At 47.8% G+C, this 11,627-nt stretch overlaps 1 protein-coding gene across 1 annotated transcript; it reads right to left on the reverse strand.

Annotated features, from left to right (window-relative positions):
- Positions 1–9,934: 9,934 nt before the first annotated feature.
- On the reverse strand, positions 9,935–10,468 carry F5J12DRAFT_902356 (uncharacterized protein; the record flags this gene model as incomplete). The annotated part of the gene is made up of 1 exon (XM_051748285.1): positions 9,935–10,468. One exon carries the CDS (start codon positions 10,466–10,468, stop codon positions 9,935–9,937), a length of 534 nt encoding a protein of 177 aa, XP_051606018.1.
- Positions 10,469–11,627: the final 1,159 nt, after the last annotated feature.

Genomic DNA, 11,627 nt, shown 5'->3' on the forward strand with positions numbered 1-11,627 from the left:
CATCATCATCAGTGCGCGCCTTACCCTTTCCCTTTTGGTTACTGTCCTCTCCAGGGAGGACTCTGGCCTTTGGGGCGGGAACATGCCTGATCAAGAAGCCCTTGAGTGGACACGGTCCGAGAGTGCAGGTGACAGGGGGCGATATTGGATGGGGCTGGGAGACGGGCAAGGAGTTCCTTGAGGCATAAAAGCCGGCAGGGGATGCTGGAGGTGAGGTTGGGGCATAGACATTGACTGGGGGAACGACCCCGTCATCGTCGGTGTAGTAAACGGATTCAGAGGGGAAGGGGATGTTGGCATAATCGTTTTCAGTATTGGTGGAGCGAGGGGAATCCATTTAACTTTTGAGATGTCGAGCGAGCTTGTACTGGTCGAGGGCATTGGAGGCATGGTCTTTTATGTGTTCTTCTGGTTCCCACATATTTGATGAATGGGGGAAACCTTTCCATTTGATCAAATATCGCCTTTTTCCTCTTCGGCCATCAACCTTGTGATTCAGTATGGCCTCAACCTCCCATTCGATTTCATCGTCTACCAATTCTGGTAATGGGGCTGCGGGCGCAGCTCCGTATATCTCATTTTCAGTAAACAGAAAGATACGAGATGTGTGAAATACTGGGTGGACCTTCCAGGTACCCGGAAGATCCAACTGGAAGGCCACGGGTGACACGACATGAGTCACTGTGAAAGGTCCGAGACGCCGGGGCGCAATCTTGTTGCACTGGTTTTTGATGTGCAGGTGACTGGTGTCAAGGAGAACCTTATCTCCTACCTTCAGCGCAACATATGTCCCTTTTTGTCATGATCTCATCACCTCTTGTGCCTTCTTATGAGCAAGGATTGTGACATCCCTGTTTGACACAAGTCATTCTAGGCATTCATCAACCGAAGGAACCAGAGTGATCTGGACTTTGGGGTAGGGGGAGGGGTCGTATCCAAGGATGAGGGAGAAGGGAGTCATCTGATGGACGGAGTGGATCCGCAAGTTGTGAGTGAATTTGGTGGAGGGGAGTTTTGCTGCCCATGAGTTCAGAAACTCTGAACAGTAGAGGCGTAAGTACCCCTCCACCTCTTGGTTGACTCGCTCGCTTTCTCCATTAGTTTGCAGATGGTATCCAGTCGATAACCTCATTTTGACTCCAATGGCCTTGTAGAGCTCCTTGGTAAATGAGGATGCAAATTGCGGTCCTCGATCTGAGATTACTGACTCCAGTATTCCATAACGGGAATAGATGAACTGATGGAACAATTGAGCAAGCCCAACGGAGTCAATAGTTTTGTGACATGGAACGAAGAGCACAGCCTTCATCAGGCCTTGATCAACGACCATGAGAATTGTGTTGTACTTCTGTTCTCCCAACATGGGGAGATCTGTGATGAGGTCCATAGATATCTGTTGGAACGGAAACGTGGTTTTTGGGGTTTCATGTGGGACGATGGGTGGTGTTGGCAGGTGTGTTATGACCTTAGTTGTTTGGCAAACAGGGCACCCTGCGACATAAGCCTTGATGTCCTTTCCCATACCTTCCCACCATACTTCCTTTCTCATTTTGGCGAACATGGCCTTCTGTCCTGGATGTCCCGAGGACTCGTGGTCATGGTATGTTTGCATACAGTGTTTCCGATGGTCGGGGGGGATATACAACCGCATGGTTCCAAACCTTTTTGTTCTGTCCTCTGCGACCGTGACGTTGTCCCTGGGTTCCAGACCTGACGAAACCTTTGACGTGTCGTTCTGGACATGTTTGTACAGGTCCACGGATATCGCATACACTCCCCTGGCTCCTTTGATGGGTTCCTCAGAAGGGCGAGCGGCAGGCAGCCTATTCTCCTTTGATTTTTCCTCAGTTGGGTGAGAATAAGGCTTAGAGCAGCATTGCGATTGGTTAGGTTGGGCAGGGATTCGTCCAATATGGCAGAGTTGGTTTATTTTTAGTTGTTTTTGTATTTTCGTGAGGGAAAAAGAGGGTGACACAAGGCAAATTTGGGAATCTACCCCGTCAGAAAGCCAAAGGTCCAGGGGAAGGACCATGGCCATGGGGGCCGGTTCCGCAGACTCGCTCTTGTGGGAAAGAGCATCGGCGGGGACCTGAAGCTGTCCCACCTGCCAAGAAAAACGAACAGGGTAGGACTGCACAGTGGCAGCCCAACGAGCCTGGCGAGGCATGAGCTGTTGAGGCTCCCGGTAATATTCGAGGTTTTTGTGGTCCGTAAAGACCACCATTGGTTCGACTGGTGAAAGGAGGTAGGGTCAGAAGGCTTTGAGCACGTGAATAACTGCAAGCATTTCCAAGTCATAGACCTGGTAGCACTGCTCAGCGCCAACCAACGACTGTGAAAGATAGGAGCAAGGATACCACTCATCATCTGACCCTTTTTGGGTGAGTACTGCCCCAGTCCCAAGTTTCGATGCGTCAGTAAAGAGTGCAAATGGCTTCGAAAAGTCAGGGATGGAGAGGACTGGGGTCGAGCATAACAAAGACTTGAGGCATTCAAATGCAGCATCACGTTCAGGAGTCCACTGATAAGAAACCCCTTTTTTTGTCAAGTCATGGAGGGGGCAAGCAATGCTTGAAAAGGAAGGGATGAACTTGCGATAGAAGTTGCAGAACCTGAGGAATCTTCGAAGCCCAGTAAGGTTTTCAGGGGCTTCCCAGGTACTGATGGCACTGGTCTTTGTCAGCGAAGTCTCCAGACGTCCTTTCCCAATGATCATTCCGAGGAACTCAATTTCTTCAGCCTCAAAAACACACTTGCTGATCTTGAGGCGAAGACCTTCCTTTTGGCAAATAACCAGGAACTCACATACACGAGTTCTCAACTCTTCCCTAGTTTTGGCATGAATAGCAACATCATCCATATATCCTACCTGTTTTCCTTGCTGGGAAGCAAAGGTTTGATCCATGTAACGCTGGAAGGAGGGTGGTGAGTTGCATTGTCCGAAGAACATTACCATTGGTTCAAACAACCCTCTAGGGGTTATGAAAGCCCCTTTCCATTCATCTCCTTCATGTACATGGAGGTTTGTAAACCCCCAGCGAATGTCAAACTTGGCATAATATCTTGATTCGACCAGCTCATCAAACAGAGCCTGAGCATTTGGCAGCGGGTGAGCGTCAGGGATGGTAAAGGAATTTAAATAGCAGTAATCTTGAATCAACTGCTTCTTTCCATCCTTTTTGGCTACGAAAAACACCGGTGCCACTTGTGGCGAAGTTGATGGCCTAATCTTCTTGCATTTGAGATTTTCATCAAGGAATTTGTCAAGGACTTTAAGTTCGTCTGGTGACATTGGATAAACTGCTGCCTTCTTCAGTTTGAAGTCATCGTGTAACCAGATTTCATGATCTAATCCCTCGCGATGGTGAGGAAGCGGGATATCTTCTTCGGAGAACACCTGAGCGAATTCTTGATATTCCTTCGGAAGTTGAACTTCCTCCTTAGTTGAGGACAAGGCGGCCTCGAGTTCTGTAGACAAAGTTGTTTTGTTAACAAAACTTACTGATGGTTCCTGGACAGAACCATCATCATTAAATTTTACAGCACTTCCTTGGTAGAAGGGGGCCACATCCCTAATAGCAATGTCAGTTTCCCAGGTGGGTACATACCCATCATCCCAACAAGTTATTTTGTTGTGTTCCCAATCCATTCAGGGTTTGTACATCCGAAGAAAGGGCATCCCTAGTAGGATATGTTCCTTTCCTACCAAGGGTCCAACATAACACTTGATTCAAACGATATGATTCTTGACAAGAAGTCGAACGGTAACCTTTCTTGTAACCCATTCGACGTCTTTCCTGGTGAATGACGTGGTCTTGAACCTGGTCTTGACCCTGTATGTCGGAATCCGTAGTTTTTGAACAATTTGCTCCGAGATGAGCGAGACCTCTGCACCCGAGTCGACGCAGACCATTACTCCTGCCATAAAGTCTGGCAACCATGCTCTTCCAAGTGGTGATCCAACTCTCATACACGATTCATTGTCTATAGAAGTACAGTTTGCGGACAATATAGAAGTGGGACCTGCCTTAGGAGTTTCGGTGGTCCCAATTAAAAATCCACCCCATAAGCTTTCCTTTCTTCTGGCATGGCGAGTTTCTCTCCCATATAGACGGTCTTTGTTCCATCTTCCGAGAGGACTATCCGGATCCTGGGGAGAGCCTTGGGTTTATTGGATTGACAACAGTCACGCTTGTAGTGACCCTTGGCTCTGCACTCGAAGCATGTGATATCGGAACTTGAATGTCTAACGTTCCATTTGCGTTTGTCAATGTCCATCACATTAGGATCTCGGGAACCTCTGCAGTAATGAACAAACTTGCGTTCATACCGAGATTCCTTTCCTTCAAGGATATGCTTTGTCGTGATTGCGGTTCGAGCCTCTCCAGCACACTGTATCCACTCAATTACCATAGAAGGGGTGCGTCCAGAGTTGAGAACCCATTCGCAATGCTCCTTATTCAATCCTTTTCTGAAGAAAATCCCTGCTTCACGTGACTCTTCTTTTAGCTGAGCCTTATTGACAAGCCCGGTAAACTCGGCAATGTACGACTCGAGTTCTCATTTGCCTTGAGATATGTCAGACAGACGAAGGATCACAAGGGCGGTCTGATCACTGGATTCGAAAGTAGCTTTGAGACGTTCGATGAACCCTTGGAAGGTATCAGAATACCAGATGGTTCCATCGAGAAGCTTGTTTTCATTCTGATAGTTTTCAGCGAAGGAGACAGCAGCTCCTTTAGTCATATACATGAGAGCAAACGAAATCTTGAGTGACTCCATGTTATAAACATGCTTGTTAAGGTTCAGGTAACCTTCAACCTGCGTGATCCAGGTCTGAAGCCCATTGTGGCTTCCGTCGTATTCTCCGGGATGCCTGACATTAAACTCCCGACCTCCGTTGGGTGGGCGGACATCATATGAGTCATCAGGGTCTACCAAGGCCTTACCCTTACTGGACCCACCGGCGGGGACCTCTGGGGGAATTACCTTTCTGTAGTTCCTGGCATACCAAGCTCGTAGAGCCGAGTCCATAGGCATTCCTGTTGGAAAAGGGTCACTTGACTGTCCACCAGCTATCTTGCGCCAGTCTTCCGCCAACGAGCAACATTGTTCTTCCAACCTTTCTTTCAGCTCCACTTCAGAGAAAACCTTCGGCGGCATCTCAGGGGCTGACTCTCCATGACCGAGTGTCATGGACATAACGGGTAATGTGTGAGCTTCTTGTTCTTCCTTGAGGACCGATCCGAAAGAAGTATTGGACTTCTGATTGTCTTCTTCTTCTGAACTAAGCACGACTTCCGATTCCCTAAAATGGGACAGATATGATAACCAGGGATTACTAGCTGTGGCTGATGGCCCTAGTCTTCCAGGTATCAGGGGTAGAGGCGGGTTCCTTCCAAGTCCTAACAGGGTACTACGAGGAGGGACTGGAGGTCTTGACTTCTGTGGGTTAGACACTTTAATGAGAAGTGATAACGAAGGCTGAGGGAGGATTTATTTCTCGAGAGAAACCTGTCAGCATTTGAAAGGGATAGCACGAGTGGCTTTACACGTAGGGAGACACGAGTGCTGACTCTAGAGAGGCAATCTATTAAAGCCTAATGGCTGCCTGTAGAGCGATGGATTTGATTAAGGGTAGAGGGGTGCTTCTCAATTTTGTTATCGGTTTGTCACCGAGTTGAGGAGCAAGGAGAGAAGGCAAGTTAGTTTTTATGCATAGGGAAACCAACGAGCCTTTGGATGTAGGTTTGTGGTTTGTTGAAGTTCAGTAACTGAGGGACAAGTAGACTTTCACGAAAAGGTCGACAAGTCCCAAAAGCTGCATAGAGTTTTTCAATTTTGTTATGCCCGAGTGCAGTGACTTCTTCAAATGGAATAGACACAAAGCGCACAAGGTGGGAGACTATGGGCCGAACTTATCGTAACCCCTATGGCTGAGTTATCGCGAGAATCCAACAGAGGTTCTGTCTGCTGGCGAGTCCCTAAGGTTGTTCGCCTGGAGAGAGAACAAGAATTAAAGCGAAGGGATGAAGCTCAGTTGCAAGCTATCGAAAAACTGCCAATACAGGATGAAGTACGTAGGATTATATACTCCTAAGTACGAGTACCGTAACAGTTGCGAGCGATGCGTCACGACACGTATCCACAGTAATCAACAAGCTCATCAATGAAATAGAAAAGAGTCATACAGTGTCAAAGACAGGGGTAGGCAAGGGAACGAGGGCTATACTGGCTGCGCAATCAATGCGCAGCAAGGAGCCTGACACCAGATCTATAGTACAACATGTAAGCAACAAAGACAAGTCAGAAGCGAGTCAACGGGTCAAGAAGGGAACAAGTCGACCATCAGAGAGGGCAGTGAAATACTGGATCACAGTGGCAATGCGGTCTCAACAGGCATTGGAAATACCTTGACAGTGGGAGATCTGAACATTCCATGGAGCATTCGAGCCCCTAGGATGGCAACTATTATTAAGGATGCGACAAGGCACATGATGCACATGACTGCAAAGAGTCGAAAAAGGAAAGACCCCTGACGGAAGCGTAACACCACCCTGTTTGTTCTGTGTCATAAAACAATAGACTCCATCAGGATCACCTGACTGTTCCATCAGTTCATTTATTCTTGCTTCAGTGTACCTGAATTGGTAATCTCCAATCATGGACTGCAGTTCACATCTTCCTTTATGAAGGAGCTGTACAAGGCTATAGGGGTAACCCCAAAACTCTCCACAGGGTATCACTCGCAAACCAATGGAGAAAGCAAACATGTCAATCAAGAAGTGGAAGGATACCTTCAGCTGCACTGTGCCAAGACACCAAACTCATGGGCTGCCAAGTTACCATCAGTGGAGTTTGCACACAATTCTTGTGTCCACTCAGTACATCAAATGACTCCATTTTCACTGCTTCTGGGTTTTGACCCTTCCCCCTATCCTGAAAAACATCTTACTGCAGTCCCCTCAGTTGATGAAAGACTCGAAAGGCTGGCCTTGAACTGTGATGTCACCATTCTTGCACACAAGAAAGCACAGGACCTGATGTGCTTGCACTCAAAAGGGTCCTATGTTGTGCCCAGGATTGGAGATCAAGTTCTCCTGGATACTGGGCCTCTTCATGTCAAAAACCAGTGTGACAAGATTGTGCCCCAATGTCTCAGACCTTTCAAGGTGACTCAGGTGGTGTCTCCAGTCGCTTTCCAATTGGCACTCCTGCCAACCTGGAAGGTTCATCTGGTGTTCCACACCTCCCAGATCTTCCCCTTCACCAAAAACAATACTTATGGCACTGCACCCACAGCACCACTGCCTGAACTTGTGGATGATGAAATTGAATGGGAGGTCAAGTCAATAATTAATCACAAGGTTGATGGGCACAGGGGTAAGTGAAAGTACCTGGTCAAGTGGAAAGGATTCCCCCATTCATCAAATACCTGGGAACCCAAAGAACATATAAAAGACCACACTTCAGAAGCCCTTGACCAGTACAAACTTGCCTGCCACCTTCACAACTAAATGGACTCCCCTTGCTCTGTCAACACAGAAAATGACTACACTGACCTCCCCCTTGCAGAATCCATTTATGACCCTGCAGCTGACAGGGATGACCTTCTCTTCCCTCCCATCACTGTCTATGCCCCAACCTCACCTCCAATGACCACTGCCAGCTTTTCTGACTTGTACCCCTTGTCCCCCATCTCACAACCTTGCATGACATTGCCCCCTCTTGCCTGACCTCTCCAACTGCATCCATACATGTCCTTCTTGGTCAAGAGGGTCCCCACCCCCAAGGCCAGAGTCCCCCTCAGTGGAGACAGTAGCCAGCAGGGAAAGGGTAAGGGTAAGGTGAAGTTTGGTGATGACCCTGATAGTCGAACAGCTGAGAGTGGTCACCCCAATGCTCCCCAACCTGCCAACATATGCACCACCTTCACCACCTACTCCAATGGTGCACACCACACTGCCCTTGATCTCCTTGCCACTGCAGCCCTTGCCCAGGATGACAAGCTGAGACTACCAGTCTCAGCAGTTGACTACCTGGACATTGTTAGGGCACTTGACCTCTTCCATGACAGGGACAACATTGATGGGTGCACACCAGAACAGGTTAAGTATTTTGGGATGCTGTCTGAAATCTACAGAGCAACAGACGTGATCAATCATGTCATCTCTAAGATCTGCACCCAAAAACTTAGTGGCACTGCCCCCCTTTCAGAGGTCATTATGATCAATATCCTGGAGCATGGATCTTCAGAACTTCTAGAAGCAGTTACTGGTGGTGCCTACCACCACCTTCTTCAACAACAGATCAGTGAGTTTCTTGCCCCACCTGCTTCTCACCTTCTTGATCACATTTGCTTGAAGCAAGAGGAATCATCAGCTTCAAAGGAAGAAGTCAAGATGGAACAAGAGAAGGTAGATGGGTGGTGCACTCTTGAGTTGATGTATGTTGATGGAGTGGCCTTGTATAAAGAGGTTGGTGTTCAACTTGGGACTGGAACTCACAGTTCTGCCTGGGAGGTTTTGCTGCAGGATGCCACATGGGCTGGCCTACACAAGCAATATCATAATGCCATCCATGCCACTGACCCTCTCCCTGCTACTCCCTTTGTCCCTGCCCCTCTTGACCAACTTTGTTTCTACCTTGGAGGGCAGTCCCCCCTCCCCACTGACCATGTCCTTTACCAACACGTGTGTTTCCAGTGTCATTACCTGGGACATTGGTCTTGCCACAACAGACATGGCTCCCACTATACTCCAGCCCTCAAGGAACCACCATCTCCATCACCTGTGTCGCCTGTCACCACTCACACTTGCTCCTGCACCTATACCACTTAGAGACCCCTTTCCTTGTGCCCCATCAACACATCTGATCCATCCTCAAGGGTCTGAGGACCTTAGAGGGGGGGTGATGCTATGCCCATGTCAGGGGTCTTTCCTTTTTTGACTTCTCGTGGTCACATGCATCACATGCCTCATCATGTCTCTCATAATCATCACCATCCTAGGGGCTCGTATGCTGCATGGCAACCTTGGATCTCCCACTGTCAAGGTATTTCCAATACCTGTCAATCACACCACCTCGGAAGATCTGGTGTTCCACCACCCTCTCTGATGGATGATATGTTACATCCTTTCCTGTGACTCCTTTCTGACTCATTTATGTTGCTCATATGTTTACTTTCTGCTCTGGTGTCTGGCTCCTCACTGTGCATTGATTGCACAGCCAGTATAGCCTTTGTTTCCTTGCCTATCCCCATCATATGACACTGTATGACTCCTTCTAACTTATTTATTTGACTGATGCCTTTGTTGATTACTGCAGATATGTGTTGCAATGCAACTATTGCGACTGGTACAGTACTCACTGTCTATAGGTATATAACCTCAAGTACTTTGTCCTGTATCCTCAGTTTTTTGATAGCTTGCAACTCAGCTTCATCCCTTCACTTCTGTCTTTATTCCCTCCTCTGCATGATCTCAGAAGAACTCACCAGAAGGAGCAAACCTCTGTCAGACTTTTGCAATAACTGAGCCATGGGGGTTATGATAAGTTCAGCCCATAGTCTCCCCCTCACATGCATTGTGCCTAGTCCATTTGACAAAGTCACTCTGCTTGGGCATAACAACAGACACCACACCTTTGTATTCATTGCTTGTGCCACTTCTTTGGATGACCATCCTCACTGCTCAGTGCTGTGCAAACCACTTTAGGACACCCTACATATGTGGATCTGTCAGAGCTTTCTTGTCCTGGGCAACTGGATTTTTGCCAACTGCAGCTCTTTTGATCTTGTTACCAAATGCAGTGTTGAAGAGCACATCAATTTCATCTGTGGGTAGGTCACATTTTCATGGTGATTTCTTTGGAGAGGGAGCCTTCATGTCAGTAGTGGGTAATGATGCAACTGTGGCATGGTGCTGTTGGCATGTCATAGGAGTAGGGAATCTGCCAGCCTCTGTGCAACCACCTCTCTCCATTCTACTACAACACCCTCAACTTCATGCTTCTGCAGAAGAGCAAGGATCTCCTGGGAGACATTGTGAGCAGTTTCAGGGGAGGTAGAACTGGGTAGGACACCAATCCAGATAACAACCAGACCAAGACTCCCCTTTTCCTCCTCTCCTGGCAGACTGTGTGTGAAGAAGCAGGCCAGGGCAATGGAGGACCACTGGATCTTCTGTGCCTCAATGACGTTGCAAATCTGGGGAAGGACAGCACCCCAGACCTGATTCAGTGGGGTACCAAAGACTCCACAGACTGACTTGATGGGGATATGAAAGAATCTGCCAATGGGCTTGGGGAATGGCATAGTGAGGGAGTCAGAACAGTACACAAGTTCTGGGTGGTCACCATCCCCAGTAATGCCATTGTAATAGGAGGCCCTCTCATAAGGGTCAGGACCATGCTTGGAAACAACAGTTCCTTCACTGGCGAAGGTGAGGGCAGAGAAATTGGATGTCATGGGTGAGTCGCTAAAGGCTGGGGAGCTGGGCAAGCAAGGCAAATCAGGACCCTTGTATTGCTGGCCCTGGATGTTGAGGCACTGAAGGGCAAATAGGGAGAGCTCTGGATGGAAGGTTGTAAGTGTGGTATGGACATGGAAAGAAGTAAAAGGGCTTGCTGAGTAGTTCCAGATGTTCTGTCATAGTCTGAATCACCTGCATGGCAAATTCAGACACTCCTATAGGGGAGATGGTAAGTATGACATGGACCTTGCAATGAGTTGATAGTGAAAGGATGAGCAAGGAGGACAAGCAAGCAAGAAGGATGAATGAGTCTCCTCTCAGGATGACTAGCTAGCACCAAGGATGCTGGAAGACATGCCATTGCAGATATAGATGAAGGGACTCACCTTCACCAAGGAGGCCTGCATTGTTCAGTTCAGCCTCAGAGAATGGAAAGGCTTTGAAAGGTCAGCATGGAATAGACAAGGGAAAGAAATGATAGGACACACTGGGGGGATCCATAATGAAGTTGTAATCACAGTGTTGAGTTGAGTAAGAGCCTGTCAGATAGTGATGCAGAGATGTATCAGAGATTTAAAATAGTTATGCTTACTAATTGATGTGTAGCACCTCTGACTGATATGGTGGCATGCATCCCTAGCTTGCAATGAATCTGCTCTGGATGCCCACAAGGAGTTCAATTACCCAGACCTCACCCAAAAGTGCTGATGTATGGTATGATTCAGGGGGCTTCTTTAGGGCTGGAAAATAATTGCTGCTGCACATGTGATAAGACTGAGAATCAATGTTATAAACTGGTGGAGGTGCTGCTGAACTTCAGGTCACTGATGAATGATCCATTTGCAAACTATGGGAAATCAGAACAAAACAGAATGGATGCAAACAAATGAAAATGGAGGGAGGCCCTAATTACTCTTTCAACATTTGCACTAACTCCCACCATCTATCCTTCATCAGAGATGCCATGATCATCTGATATGATTGTCCTCAGCCAAGACTGACATTCCCTAGGTGCACAGCAGGTCTTGGGCTGTGCTGTACATTAAATCTACTGGTAGAAGCAGAGTAGACCAGGATACAAATCTCTGATTATGCTATTGCTGCTTGGAAGAAATGGATTCCTTGCAGAAGAATGCAGAACAGATGCAGATTCTG

This window comes from Pisolithus orientalis (assembly GCF_024613125.1).
Source record: "Pisolithus orientalis strain OTSU chromosome Unknown F5J12scaffold_1, whole genome shotgun sequence".
Lineage (NCBI taxonomy): Eukaryota > Fungi > Basidiomycota > Agaricomycetes > Boletales > Pisolithaceae > Pisolithus > Pisolithus orientalis.